Source organism: Zingiber officinale, chromosome 8B (assembly GCF_018446385.1).
Source record: "Zingiber officinale cultivar Zhangliang chromosome 8B, Zo_v1.1, whole genome shotgun sequence".
NCBI classification, from domain to species: domain Eukaryota; kingdom Viridiplantae; phylum Streptophyta; class Magnoliopsida; order Zingiberales; family Zingiberaceae; genus Zingiber; species Zingiber officinale.
Genome location: NC_056001.1, coordinates 10996356 through 11011780, shown reverse-complemented (window position 1 = coordinate 11011780; position 15425 = coordinate 10996356). Strand labels below are relative to the sequence as shown.

Sequence of the window (15425 nt, the reverse complement as noted above, 5' to 3'; positions counted from 1 at the left end):
TCCTATTTCGGTTGGCCGCAATCATCCAAAAGAACGGAGTTTCGGAAGCCAAAGCGAAGAAGAAAAGGAGACAAAAGAGGCTGAAATTACTGTAGCAGGAACCTTGTGTTGGTGCAACATCCCTTAGGTCAAGGTTGACCTGGTTAACCAAGCTGAGTCTTGGTTTGGGTTTAGATGTTTGACAATAAGATAGTGATTGAAGTAGAGTCAAGTAGGTCAAGAGTGACCGGATACTTGACTGGAAAGTCCTGGTGAGTGAAGCCAGGTGAAAGTCCTAGTGAGTGAAGCTAGGCAGAAGGAAATCCTGGTGAGTGAAGCCAGGTGAAAGTCCTGGTGAGTGAAGCTAGGCAGAAGGAAATCCTGGTGAGTGAAGCCAGGTGAAAGTCCTAGTGAGTGAAGCTAGGCAGAAGGAAATCCTGGTGAGTGAAGCCAGGTGAAAGTCCTAGTGAGTGAAGCTAGGCAGATGGAAACCCTAGTGAGTGAAGCTAGGTGAAAGTCCTGGTGAGTGAAGCCAGGCAAGGGAAATCCAGATGGATCAAGGATGATCGGACATCTGGTGTTGGGAAGTCCAAGTAGGTCAAAGGATTGACTGGATACTTGGCATAAGGAAATCCAGATGGGTCAAGGTTGACCAGACATCTGGTGGGAGTCCAAGTAGGTCAAGGGAGTGACCGGATACTTGGCACGACGAGAAAAAGTCCAAGTGGGTCAAAGGGATTGACCGGACACTTGGTGGGGAGTCCTGGCAGGTCAAGGGAGTGACCAGATGCTAGGCATGATGTACCAACAGGTCAAGGTTGACCGGATGTTGGTTAGGGAGGTTTGGGACTTGGTTTTGGGCAAAAATCAAGTGCTGGATCGATCCGTGGATCGATCCAGGCTCTGGATCGATCAGTGGATCGATCCAGACTCTTCCCAGCGAACAGAAAGCTTCTGGATCGATCCGTGGATCGATCCAGAGGTCCCGATCGATCTGCCGATCGATCGGGACGATGCTGCTTCGCGCGACAAGCGCTGGATCGATCCGTGGATCGATCCAGACGCTATTTCCAGAGCACAGAGGCGCTCTGGATCGATCCGTGGATCGATCCAAAGCCTCCCCGATCGATTCAGAACATTTGAATCGATTGGGATCCGACCGTTGCGTCGTGTTTAAAGCCGCAGGCGAGCGTGGTCTTCGGCATATCTTCACGATCTCATCTCAGCTCCTCGCCAGCTTCTCCACAGCTTTCTACAAGCACGTGATCGCCAGTTCTTGAAGGATCTTGGAGGCTTTCCAAGTCAAGAGGCGGATCTATTGCAAGAAGAAGAAACTAGGGTTAGGGTTTGCACTCATTGTAAGCTTGTAAGCTTCTATTTCTTGTACTCTTTCCCTTTTTTCTTGTATTGAGTGTTGTAGGGCTTCTCCGCCTTTGGTAGTTATCATAAAGGAGAGTTTATTTAGTGGAGGGTGTGTGCGTTGGTGTGGATCCTTGGATTAGTCACCTCTTGTGAGGTGGATACCAAGTAAAATCCTAGTGTTAGCGTGGTTGTATTTGTTTCTGTATTTTCCGCTGCATATCCTTGAAGAAACAAGCAACGCCAAGCCACGAAGCGCACCGAGCGAACGCGACGAGCTATTCACCCCCCCCTCTAGCTACTTTTGGTCCTAACAAGTGGTATCAGAGCAAGGTTGCTCTTCACCGGAATCATCGCCGGAAGGGTCAAGCATATCAAGAAAAGCTAGAGGGTGAAGAAGTTGGAGCAAATTCTTCAAGTTCAAGACTTTATCAAGCTCAACTTCAAGATGCAATTCCAAGATGGACTTGGATTTGACACAAGGGTGGCTCCACCATACACCTCCACGAGCTTCGATTCTTGGAAATCAAGAATCGAAAACTTTCTTATGATGGAGATAGAGCAATGGTTTGCTCTTACGGAAGGCTTCGAAGCTCCAACAAATTCCAAGGGCAAAGTTCTAAAGAAAAGCAAATGGAGCCCGGAGCTAGTCCAAAGGTGCGAGGCCAATAACAAAGTGACCAAGCTTTTGGTCAATCTATTGCCAAGCACCATCCTTTGCAAAATTGGAGAATTTGAAGATGCAAAGGATTTATGGAGCAAATTGGCCAAGCTTCATGAAGAGATCCCCTCCACTGTACCGAATCAAGAAGTATCTAAAGAGGGTGACTCTTTGGAGCAAGACCAAGAGGAGGACTCCGAGGTTGGGAGATGCTCAACCTCCGAAGAAGAGGAAATCCAAGAAGCTTCATCCTCAAGGGAATGCAACGAAGGGAACAAGGAGGGAGCATACTCCTTGTTTCATATTCAAGATGATGAAGCCTCCACCTCTAGGATTGAGGGGGAGCAATCCTTGGTGACACCGGATCAAGAAGAAGGAGAAGCTTCTACATCCGGGTCAAGAGAAGAAGAGGAGGAAGAAACTTCTACCTCCACAAGTCAAGAAAAATCAAATGGAGGAGAATCAAGGTCCGATCAAGAGGAAGCTTCTACCTCCGGATCCAAAGAAAAAGATGCCACCCCTACAAGCAAAGGTATAAATGTTTCAATTAATAATAAAAATCATATTATATGCTTTGAATGTAGGGAACATGGGCACTACAAGAGCAAGTGCCCTAAATTAGCCAAGAAGAAGGGCCAAGTGGCACAAAAGGGCAAGGTGAAGCCCAAGGAGACCATCCCCAACACAAAGAAGAGCAAGGAGCATATTATATGTTTCTCTTGCAATCAAAAGGGGCATTATCGTAGTCAATGCCCCAAGGGGAAGAAGAAGGTCAAGGCTCAAGGAGGCACTAGTCAAGGGGGAGCCTCCAAGGTAAAAAGGAAGGTAACTTTCATTGAGCCTATTCCTTTGCAAAATGGTAAAAAGCATGATAGTTCAAATTTTTATCATTTTAATGCAATTTACCATAAGAATAGAAAGCATGAGGGCTTTAAGGAAAAGCATGTGGCCCTACATGCTAAGACTATCACTCCTAGGGTTAGGAATGTAGGTAAAAGTCTAGGCAATAACTCTAAGGATTTTAGATACAAGCCTAGAAACCAAAATGCTCATGGACTTAATGAAAAACCAAATTCTAAGGATTTAATGATAGAAAATCAAGTCTTGAGATCAAGACTTGATAAAATGGAAAAGACCCTAAAAAGGATGGAAAATATCCTAAAAGGGCAGAATGAGCAAAACCTAGGGCTAGGAAAGTCAAAGCCATCAAATAGCCATAGAGGTTTGGGATACAAACCAAAGGCTAAGAAGGATGTGCCTAGTTATCATAGGGTTCCATATAGTTATGGAACAAACCCTAGGTTTAATGGTCAAGTCAAGAATACTAGGGAAGTCATCCCTAAGAGTATTTTTGCAACCAAAGTGACTAAGACTTCTAAGAAGTCTAAGAAAGTCACTAACAAGGTCACAAGGGAGGCTATCCCTAGGGTTGACCTAGAAAATGTGACCAAGGCTTCTAAGAAGCCCAACAAGGTCACTAGGAAGGTATCTAGGGAAGTTATCCCTAGTGAGTACCTAGAGCATCCAAGGAGCACCAATAGGTGTTGGGTTCCTAGGAGCATCTTCTCTATCCCATAAATGGGTTAGAGAGTGTCAACTCCAATTAGAAGGGTAGTTAACCCAACTTTGAGGAAATTGACACTCAAGGAGCATTTTCAAGGTTTTTGTTAACCTTTGAAAATGAAATGGAACTATTATTTACTCCTTGAAAGAGTAAAATGTGCCTAGTGGTGAAAATTTGATTTTAATATTAAAAGGCACATATTGGGAAATTCATAAGAGCTACCAAGTTGGGATTTTGGTATGTTCTTAGAAAATTAAAGGAAATTGAAGCCTTATGTTGAAGTGCTACTCTTGTGGAAAAATGAAATATGCCAACATTTGAGGATATGCTTAATTTCGACTGGCATAAATTAATCAAGGGAATTAGAAATGCCAATTTAGGCTTTGACATTTTCTTGAAGCACTTTAGGGCAATCTAGGTTTAAGTTGTAAGTTTAGCTAAGGTTTTAAGGATACTTAGATAGTTAATCTAGGTATATTTTATTTATGCTAAATCTTGCCATGATTGTTTGCCCATCATATGTCATGACATCATGTCTATTTTTGCGTTCATGTTTTATTATGAAAAATCCAAAAATACCATGTCATGACATTCATACATCATGTAATTATAGGATATTTTCTTTTGAAAATTATTTCTTTTTGATGTATGTCATAACATTATCATGCATTAAGTTTAATTCTTTGTAATTAAGGACAAAAGGCATTTAACAACACTTATTAACAAGTGACATCCTAGGTGGGTGTCTAATATCTCCAAAATGCCTAGATAGATATGCATGATCCCTAGATTAGGGCAAAACCAAAATCTACATCTCACAAAGACCTATAAGATGACTTGTATGTATTTTAGTGCACATTAGATACAAGTGAGATGTTAGGATGATGAACAAAACTCAAGATGTTGATTTAGTGCATTCTTTTGAGTTTTAGTTTCATCAAAACACATAGATATGTGTTTTCCCATCATTGGGAAAGCTAATGTACAAGTCATGTGCATTATGCCCAAGGAACATGGTGGGATATTGGTTTTTAAAAAGTTTTCAAAATGATTTTGGAAAACCTTGGTGAAGGCTATCTTTTGATAGTAATCACCATTGAATAGTTAGACACAAACTTGAAGAAAACACTAAAGTTTTTGCAAGTTTTCAAGTTTGTGTCAATCTTTGAAAAGATGATGTATTTTCATAGAAAACTATTTTTCCTTGATAATATATGCCCTAAACAATGTCTACACGAAATTTCATAATTTTTGGATTTTTGTAGAATTTTCTAAGGGTTTCTGAAGTTGACTGAAATGGAATTTCAGCAACTATCAGAGCTCCGATCGATGCATGGATCGATTGGAGTGCCTGAATCGATCCATGGATCGATTCAGAAGGCAGTTCTCGCGAGCAGTAGCTCGCTGGATCGATCAGTCGATCGATCCAGGGTAGTCTGAATCGATCCGTGGATCGATTCAGAAGGCATTTCCTGCGACCAGAAGCTCGCTGGATCGATCAGCCGATCGATCCAGGTAGTTTGAATCGATCAGTGGATCGATTCAGACAGGTTCAATCGATTGGAACCCAACTCCAATCGATCCAAGTTGCTGATTTTGGCTGGGAAAGCCTGATTTCAGCACTTTGAACCTATTTTTAGTCTAGGTACTCATTCCAAACCCTTAAAATACATTTGTATACATAAAAAGGGTGTTTTCGTGTTGAAAACAAGGATGGAATGGTAAAGGAAGGCTAAGTTGAAGTTTAGGTTGAGGTTTGTTTCAAATTTTGAACATTTGAACCTCAAAACTTCTAAATCTGGGTTTCCTAAAGGTTTAGGGATTCCAAGTCATTGTTGGTGCAATGACAGAAGTTACCACCATGTCTTTAGGGGGAGGGACTCTTTAAAGGCATGAAAATTATTTTTCATGAACCTTGGAAGGTGGTTAACCTTCTTTAAAGAATATGCTCAAGGTTGAGCATGGGTTGAACCTGAATGAGGAGTGTATATCCTCATTGTTCAGTGATTTCATTGGATAATGCTCAAGGATGGGCATTTGCCTACATTGGGGGAGAATGTAGGGGTAAGAATAATGAAGGGTATGGGACCTTCAGTATCGTGTTGATCACAACGAGTGATGTTGTGAACAACGATGAGCAACTTTTCAGGGGGAGAGTTTTCAACAAATGGAGTTGTTGAAGTGTGCCCAAAATTGGAGCATCGGTTGATGTGTGTCCAAAGATGGGTTGATGTGTTTTATCAATAGGGGATTGATGTGTGCCAATAGGGGGAGAATGAAAGGGCTTGTGAAAGGAAGTAAGTTAGGCTTTCATTACCTAGAGGGAGTTTGCCCTCTTAGGAGGAGAATGAAGAGCTTAACTTATGCTTTCATTACCTAGTGGCATGAAGAATGAGGCTATGGGATTAGCCTAACTTACATGTGGTATTGTAAGTGTTATTGTGGTATTGTCAAACATCAAAAAGGGGGAGATTGTTGGTGCAACATCCCTTAGGTCAAGGTTGACCTGGTTAACCAAGCTGAGTCTTGGTTTGGGTTTAGATGTTTGACAATAAGATAGTGATTGAAGTAGAGTCAAGTAGGTCAAGAGTGACCGGATACTTGACTGGAAAGTCCTGGTGAGTGAAGCCAGGTGAAAGTCCTAGTGAGTGAAGCTAGGCAGAAGGAAATCCTGGTGAGTGAAGCCAGGTGAAAGTCCTGGTGAGTGAAGCTAGGCAGAAGGAAATCCTGGTGAGTGAAGCCAGGTGAAAGTCCTAGTGAGTGAAGCTAGGCAGAAGGAAATCCTGGTGAGTGAAGCCAGGTGAAAGTCCTAGTGAGTGAAGCTAGGCAGATGGAAACCCTAGTGAGTGAAGCTAGGTGAAAGTCCTGGTGAGTGAAGCCAGGCAAGGGAAATCCAGATGGATCAAGGATGATCGGACATCTGGTGTTGGGAAGTCCAAGTAGGTCAAAGGATTGACTGGATACTTGGCATAAGGAAATCCAGATGGGTCAAGGTTGACCAGACATCTGGTGGGAGTCCAAGTAGGTCAAGGGAGTGACCGGATACTTGGCACGACGAGAAAAAGTCCAAGTGGGTCAAAGGGATTGACCGGACACTTGGTGGGGAGTCCTGGCAGGTCAAGGGAGTGACCAGATGCTAGGCATGATGTACCAACAGGTCAAGGTTGACCGGATGTTGGTTAGGGAGGTTTGGGACTTGGTTTTGGGCAAAATCAAGGAGATCGATCGAATCAGAGCTCGGATCGATCGGTGGATCGATCCGGACTCTTCAGCGAACAGAAAGCTTCTGGATCGATCCGTGGATCGATCTAGAGGTCCCGATCGATCGGGACGATGCTGCTTCGCGCGACAAGCGCTGGATCGATCCGTGGATCGATCCAGACGCTATTTCCAGAGCACAGAGGCGCTCTGGATCGATCCGTGGATCGATCCAAAGCCTCCCCGATCGATTCAGAACATTTGAATCGATTGGGATCCGACCGTTGCGTCGTGTTTAAAGCCGCAGGCGAGCGTGGTCTTCGGCATATCTTCACGATCTCATCTCAGCTCCTCGCCAGCTTCTCCACAGCTCTCTACAAGCACGTGATCGCCAGTTCTTGAAGGATCTTGGAGGCTTTCCAAGTCAAGAGGCGGATCTATTGCAAGAAGAAGAAACTAGGGTTAGGGTTTGCACTCATTGTAAGCTTGTAAGCTTCTATTTCTTGTACTCTTTCCCTTTCTTCTTGTATTGAGTGTTGTAGGGCTTCTCCGCCTTTGGTAGTTATCATAAAGGAGAGTTTATTTAGTGGAGGGTGTGTGCGTTGGTGTGGATCCTTGGATTAGTCACCTCTTGTGAGGTGGATACCAAGTAAAATCCTAGTGTTAGCGTGGTTGTATTTGTTTCTGTATTTTCCGCTGCATATCCTTGAAGAAACAAGCAACGCCAAGCCACAAAGCGCACCGAGCGAACGCGACGAGCTATTCACCCCCCCCTCTAGCTACTTTTGGTCCTAACACCATGAAGGTGCCTTAAATATATTGAAGGCGCCTTAAACATATTGAGGGCGCCTTAAACATATTCAAGGCGCCTTCAACATTGAAGGCGCCTTGAAAGACTTGTTTAAGGCGCCTTGAGCTAGGTCAGTTTGACCGTTTGCGCTGCAAATAAAGTTTTATCCGCTGACTGAGCTGGAGGCGCCTTGAACCTTGTTGGAGGCGCCTTGGACTCTCGGGATAAGATTTCCAGGACCTATATAAAGGCCCCTGGAGCTAGGAAAGAAACAACAACTCAAGCAATCATTGTGTAGCCATTCCTAGCAATAGTTCTAAGCTTCCAAAATGTAAAAGGCTTCTCCGCCTTCAGAGAAGGAGAATTTTTCTACTGAGCTCTTCATCGCCCTGGATTAACAACCGTCTTAGTTGTAACCAGGTTAAATCCCGATCTTCTCTGTCTTTCTGTATTTAGTTTTTATTGCTTTACTATTTTATCACTATTGCACTAATTGAGTTGAAAGTACGAGGAGGGTATATTTTATTTTTTTTGTTTACAGCAATTCACCCACCTCAAACCGGCCTCCGCTACACCTATAATAATTTAATCATATTCTTATTGTGCTAACTCTATTTTGCAAGATAATTTTTATGCCTGGACTAACTCTTTTTTGCAAGAAATAAGTGACTGAAAAAGAGTGTCCGGGCGCCCGGAAGGGATCTAGGCACCCGGAAGGGATTTCGGCACCCGGAAGGGATTTAGGCACCCGGAGTTGGTCTGGGCGTCCGGACTAGCTTTGCCGGGTAGGTGCCTAGCTAAGCACCCGGGCACCCGGAGTTGGTCCAAGCACCCAGACTAGAAAAGTCATCCAAAAACTGAGTTGGAGCACGACGATTGATTGAACCAATGTCAACGGTCCAGACACCCAGAGGTGGATAAACTTGACAGATCAAGTTTCAACGAGAGACCACCATGTTAGCAACAGTCCTAGCCCCCGAAATAAGCCTGTATAAAAGCCTTCGACCAATAGCTTTAGAATAACATCTGCTACGACTTTCATATTTGCGCGCTGCACCGAAAAGGCTTCTACGACACCGAAAGGTTGCTCCGGAGTTCGAAGAACGAAAACTTCTTCGAATAAAAATTACTTGTGTTAGCGTTTGTACTTTCGTGTTTCTTTTCTGTTGCATATTCTCATTTTTTTTTAAAAAAAAACGATGAACGCTATTCACCTCCCTCTAGCGTCTTTTCGATCCAACATGGGGGCCCGACCAGCTATGGGAATGACCGGGAGTAGACTGGGAGCTGTGCCTTTGATAAGTGAGTGGCTGAGCCCTGGGGGTTCGACCGACATGGGGGCCAATTGGGAGTAGACTGGGAGCCTTGTTCTTGAGAAGTGAGGGGTTGAACCTTGTGGTCCGACTAGCTTAGCTTGGGGTAGACCGAGAGTGTACTCATAGGAGCAACCACGAAACACAGGGAGATGTCTCAGAAGATCTGACTAACTCTAGGGGCTGGTTGGTTGGGAATTAAGAGTAGTGACCTTGAGGCGAAGGGAGCCAAGTTCCGGGAAAAAATGATCCATTCAAACACATACTTTCTGATCTTAATTATCACCACTTCTTGACTTTTGATTATTAAATTATCTTAACTATTGACGCTATATTATACCTTAGACCCCTCGCTATACACCGTATCATATATTTTAATGTCTACCAACTTTTACGAATATCTAGGGTGGTGATGTTTGTACTCATATCACCTGCCTGGTAAGGCCGGTAAGAGTTTATACCTTGGAACCTTTTGTGTTGCATGCGTTATCATGGATCTTGTTCACTTAAAGATCGTCTCTCTGTTAAGGCACCGAATAATTACATTAGAAAATTTTAATATAATGTATATAGTTAGCATGACATATATATAGCCAAAGAGTAGAGAAAATTACAAATATAATTATGTAAAAAATTTCAATATACAATTTTATACAACGTTTTCAATGAGTATAATTATTTCAAAAAAAAAAAAACACCGCAAGGAATTAGGGATCAGTGCCTAATTTGGTTTCATTATATATTTTAAATGTAACAGATCGAATCAAAGTGTAATTAAATTTATATTATCTAATCACGGGACTATGGTATGTAATTTAGGTTTAGTGGCATAGATGCAAGAGAAATTGCAAGATCGTTTGTTTAACATATGGACAAGAGAAGTTGCAGTATTATGACTTTATTGTCGCATACAAATAATTGAAGGCTATAGCTAGATATCAGTGGTTGGCACTATCACATGACATTTGACAGTTTTATATATGTATTTGCAATAACTCAAAGGTAAGTAATGCGATCCTTTGATGCTTTCGAATTATTTTAGTGTGTATATAATATAATATAAAGTTTACATGTCCTAAGATTCTATCCTCAAGAAATATAATTGATGTTCTATGATTCTATCCTCAACAGATAATAATGATGTTGAGGCATGATCAGGTCGCGTTCTAGTTGTGTGTTTAGGAAATTTCAGATATTTGGTTCCATTTGCTTACCGAAACTTCATCAAAGTTGTGAGTAAATGGCTTTTTATTGAAGTTGTTGTTATAAGCAATGATTTTAAGCTAAGAAATAATTGCTCAAAGATCTCTGCTAGGAATTCTGTATAGTGAACTTTTGCTTTAAGAAGAGTCAAACCTATCTTGCTTTGAGTTTTTGATATTTCTTCATCCCTGATCTACAAAATTTTATTCAATAAATTAACATTCATATATCACAATGACACATGATCGATTTGGTGCGATGCAAATTTCTTTTCAAGTCGAATGAAAGTGAAAATAATAAAAGTGCTCTGGGTCAATCCCTTTTTTACAGTTGCTTGAATTTTCTTAAACAAGGTGAAGGAGCCCGGGAGCAAGTGTGCCCAGAGGGTTGTGGACTGATACAGGCACTGTTTGAGCTAGCTAGGCTTGTATATAGTCAAGCTAGGGAGGGAATCAACGATGAAATCAACAGCGTCTTTAAACCGTATTATTCATAAAATGTCGATCAAGTTAGATAACTTTTTTAAGTTGTTCGTTAGAATATGGGTATATATAAATTATAGAACCATACTTCAATGCCACAGCCTTTCCATAGGTCCATTGTGCTTTCACTTGTTGACTGGTTTTCTAATATTTTCAAAATTCTTTTAATCAAGACATTTATTCATTATCCACATATCTAATTGATATCATTAGTTACTTGTTATGGTGAGAAGTCAGTAGCGAGTGGTGTTCTACACTGCCATGCGTGTGTATATATATATATATTTTGGAGACATGTCTCGCCGAAAGAGAAAGACAGACACAGTAGAGCAGTGATTGTGATGATTGGGAGCGATGTGCCCAACTGTTCACAGGAAATCGATCGTCATGGTTAAATAATTTCTTGGGCGTTGAGAATTCAACACGCAGAGAGATCATTGCAATAGGAATGGGTTGTAGGAATATCCGATCCCTACATGAGTACGTATACATGGAGAAGAGCGGAAGGATTGAGCATGCCCACTGTCAGTGTTGTTCGTCAGATGATCATCTCATGATCGACTAGTTTGTGCATGATTGCATGCCGGTCAATATTCACTGCATACACTCTGTTCACAGACCACTTCATTTAAGAATATCCTAATCTATTGAATAACGAGGACAATCTGCAGGGCACTCGAAGGCATCGGATAATTTGTGCGGATTCAAGTAACGAAGACCGGCGAGTTTCGCTTCCGATCGGGTGGCGCGCAAAGCAAACCACGAGATCGCGATCCTTACATCGATGTAACCGAGCAATATCGAGATCCACCATGAAAACTTGTCGCCGACAAGTTCGTGCTGCCCTCATGCCCTCCAGTACTCCACGCACGTCACGGCGGAGCATGCACTTGGGTACGTGCGCACTCCTAGCCACCGGCCCCGGTGCCACGCCCTCACGTTCGCGTACGACCTACCACGGCCAGACAAACCGCCCTGTTCCTTCTGCCACCTCCATCAAAACCTCAAGTCAAACTAGTATAAAGCCATCCCCCAAATCCCGGGCGACCTACTCCTACTCACCTCTCCACACAGCCATATGCAATGCCCTCTTTCTTTCTCTCTTTTGGTTCCCGTGCCATTAATTCTCTACATGATTATTGTTTAATTTCCTTAAAAAATACACATATGTATTGTACTCACTATTTGATGTCCACTGTTATCTAATCCTCACACCTTTTAAGATGAGGCAGAACAATGCTGCTGCTGCTTCTAACAACAGCATACGTCGTCTAACAATAATGCATAATTTGGACAGGATGAAAAAGGATCTCCTCATCATCATACGCATCAAAGTTCACAATTCCTCAGTGGAGAAGTCAATGGTCGTATATATTATATGACATACTTAATTTGTGTTGATTCATTTGGCATTCTATTCATTGGCACTTCGCCTTTTTGACTCCATTTTCACTCTTTGGGGGGACATGAATGCTCTCTCGCTACGATGCCCAAATGTATATGTTACTCAGATAAAATTAAGATGGCATCAGTTGGCCATGGGGACCCCCGCCCTTGCAGCTTCTCCTCCTCCTTCATGTTTCATGTGGCAGTCACTACCGACCGAGGTTTGCCTCACAGGAGAGAGAGAGAAAAAAAGAATGTCTTTGTTTGTTTGTTTGTTTAATTCGGAGAGCAACGTTAAGTGCTCCCTCCGGTAGTAAACCTTGAAGCTGACAAAAAAGCCACAAAAGCAACTTGATCCATTTATGTCTCGCTTAAAATGCGGAAGCACATGGCTGATCCTTTGCATGCCTCATAATTTAGATCCGTAAAGTGTTTAGGCTCCACGAGGCTACAGTTTATGCTTGCATATGTCAAATCTGAGTAATTATCAACTGCTAGTTCTCACTAAAAACGACAGCGATTATAAGCCCTGGAAAAATAAAAGTGGTAGACTACTGTAGAATAGAGGACCCATGTTGATCCTATGTTATCTTTCTCATTCCCAACACACGGATATACACACCTGTAGCCCATAGAAATTCCTAGTGGATTAGTTGGTTAATCATATCTTAGTCAATTTGAAGACAAGAAGATCCAAATGCATGGCTTCCATTAATATATATTTTGAAGGTGAGGCATGAAGATATCCATAACATCCCCTGTCCATCTACAGTGTCCTCCCTTCCAGCATCTCTCCTTTAAAACCTCTGTCTCTTCACCTCTCCATTCCACTACTACAATCTCACCATATCCAATTCCCTCTTTTCCTTTTTCTTTCTATCCATGTCTTCCTCCAAGTCCATCGACAATGCAACAGAGAAGGATCAAGGGTGCAATGTTAACACTAGTTCTTCCACGATGGACTTCTCCCGGGCTAAGAATTCTTTCTCATCGTCGTCCTCATCGTCTTCTCCATCCTCCGGCGAGAGGAGAGGAAGGAGGAAGCCGGCTGAGCCGGGGAGATTCCTCGGGGTGAGGAGGCGGCCATGGGGGCGATACGCTGCGGAGATAAGGGACCCAACGACCAAGGAGAGGCATTGGCTGGGGACGTTCGATACTGCCCAAGAAGCTGCTCTGGCCTACGACAGGGCAGCACTCGCCATGAAGGGCAGTCAAGCGAGGACCAACTTCATCTACTCCGAGACTCCCATCACCGCATTCCAGTACTCTGTCCTCCCTCATTTCCATTCCCAAAGCTTCAACATCCCGCAGCCGCCGCGCCACGGACACCTCACCGGTGGTGCTCTGCCCGTCGTTCAACCCCCCGACCACAGCGCCTTCTCAATCCAGAACCATCGCCATAGCATCTCCGCCCCGAGCCGTCGCACTGCGGCGGAGTTTAAGAGCAATGACGTAGAGATTTCTGATAACTTCCTCTTTTGCGACGACACCAGGTCGGGGTACTTGAGCAGCATAGTCCAGGAGAGCTGCCGCCGGTCTTCCAACTCCCGCAAACACTCGACTGAGCCAAATGCTCCGGTGGCTTCCCAACTGCAGAACCAAACATCGACCAGCAACGCTAATGGAGATGATCAGATGATCTCAGAGATGAGCAAAGCGTTTTGGATGGATGAACCTGTGTGGGAACTCAGTTTCCCTGGTTCCAATGGCATCAATACGGATAACATCAGCAGCTCCCTGCCAAAGATTTCTGATTCCTACGACCTGTTTCTTCATTGACTGATGCTTTGATTACTAATGTAGCGTCCACTTCTGCATGGGATTTATATTAAACTAGATGTGTCATTGAGCTTTCAGTAAGACTTGAAATGCCTTGCTGTTGGTCTGTATTCAGGTTGGCTAACAGTATGCAAAGTACTTTAAATATGTTAAATCTTTTTATCAGAGCATTTTATGCTTACCAAGTAAAAAGGTACTGAAGCAGCCTCACATGAATGAAGCCACACTGAAGACTTGATTTTGAAAGCTATGCATGAAACTTCACTGTTTTTTGCAGTTCGATCCCCTTTTTTTTCCCCTCTAAAAAGGAGAAGAGAATGGAGCCCTGGTGATGCATTAATGCTGATTAATTTTATTACTGTCATCTGCTTGCAGAAAGTCCAATGAGTGCCTTATCTTAGATGTCAGACATAAGAACAGAGACTGCCTTTGTTGCTTTCTAAGAATTGTCTGTATCTTATATCTGAAGTAGTGAACCATAAGAGAATCCAACTTTCCCGGAAGTATATCATGTTCTTGGCGACCAAGCTGCAACTGATCTGCAAGTCAACTTTTAATAGTAACGGATCCTAATTTCCTTGTTTGGCCCAATGGATTATCTCTTGGCGCTCATGTAGCAGTAGTAAAGAATGTCTCGCTTTAATTAATTTGATGAACATTTAGCAAGTTGGGCTTTCTGTTAAGTTGCGCAGGACAAGCTAATGGAATTAGTTCGTTTAATTTATGGTAGAGCTATGGGTTATTTATTTGATTTAGTAATAAATGAATTGAATTTGGTTTAAAAAGTGGTGTAATTTGGTAAAAACATATGGTAAAAAAGGCTATTCCGATGCGTCAAGTTTTGACCCTAAAATTTCATATGATAATATTCTATGTTTCAACCATCGTACCACCCGAGAAAACATAATTTGATAAAAATATGATATTAGAGAAAGATAATATTACTCATCTCAGGCGTTTCATATCATCAGTCTATTCTTTTTATTTTGATCTAATGACTTAACTAGTATAGAAAATAACATAGCTATTGAATTGTTTATCTCTTACCCTCAACTCCACTCAAATTAGCTTCAGCTATTTCAAAAGCTTGTTGAGCTTCTTGCGAATCAATGTCATATTTTCGTATCATTACCTAAAATGATGATTTGATTGAGGAATAACTAACCCGTGGGGTTTAAAAAAATAAAAAAAAAAACAATTGAAGAGCATGAAATAGCGTTCTCAGCTGTTCGTATCCAAACAGCAAACACCAATTCATCTATGGGCCTATGGCTGGGTTTCCAAAAACAGACGATGACTTGTATAATCTTGTCTCAATGAAATTTAGTCTTACATGATGTTATTAGACAAATTATTGATATATTTTATAGGAGTAAATTACTGGTCCTATAAATTTTTATTATAAATTCGGATACACAAAATCTATAATACAAAGTAAAACATTGTCAAATTTAATGTTGATTTTGCAAATTAGGACTCTATAAAAACTATTTACAATATTTAGTTTAAAAGAAGTAAAATAAGAATATTTCAAATCTATTATTTTAAAAAAATAACAAACTATGTGATTGATATAGTTTTTTAAGTATATCACAAACTTTTTATTATTATAAATTCACATTCATAAAATCTATTACAAACATTTTAGTGTTGATTTTGAAAATTAAGCCTCTATAAAATATATTTTAAAACTTTTTTTTTAATAATTTAA

The 15425-nt window shown here is 41.8% G+C and overlaps 1 protein-coding gene across 1 annotated transcript; it reads left to right on the top strand.

Moving 5' to 3' along the window:
• The first annotated feature begins 12707 nt into the window (after positions 1 to 12707).
• Positions 12708 to 13884, top strand: LOC122017188 (ethylene-responsive transcription factor ERF086-like). Its single transcript, XM_042574730.1, has one exon. It carries the CDS (start codon positions 12818 to 12820, stop codon positions 13712 to 13714), a length of 897 nt encoding a protein of 298 aa, XP_042430664.1. The 5' UTR covers positions 12708 to 12817; the 3' UTR covers positions 13715 to 13884.
• Positions 13885 to 15425: the final 1541 nt, after the last annotated feature.

What these genes read in the sequence shown, in the direction of transcription:
- LOC122017188 (XM_042574730.1), top strand. Translation starts at nt 12,818, where the DNA reads ATGTCTTCCTCCAAGTCCATCGACAATGCAACAGAGAAGGATCAAGGG.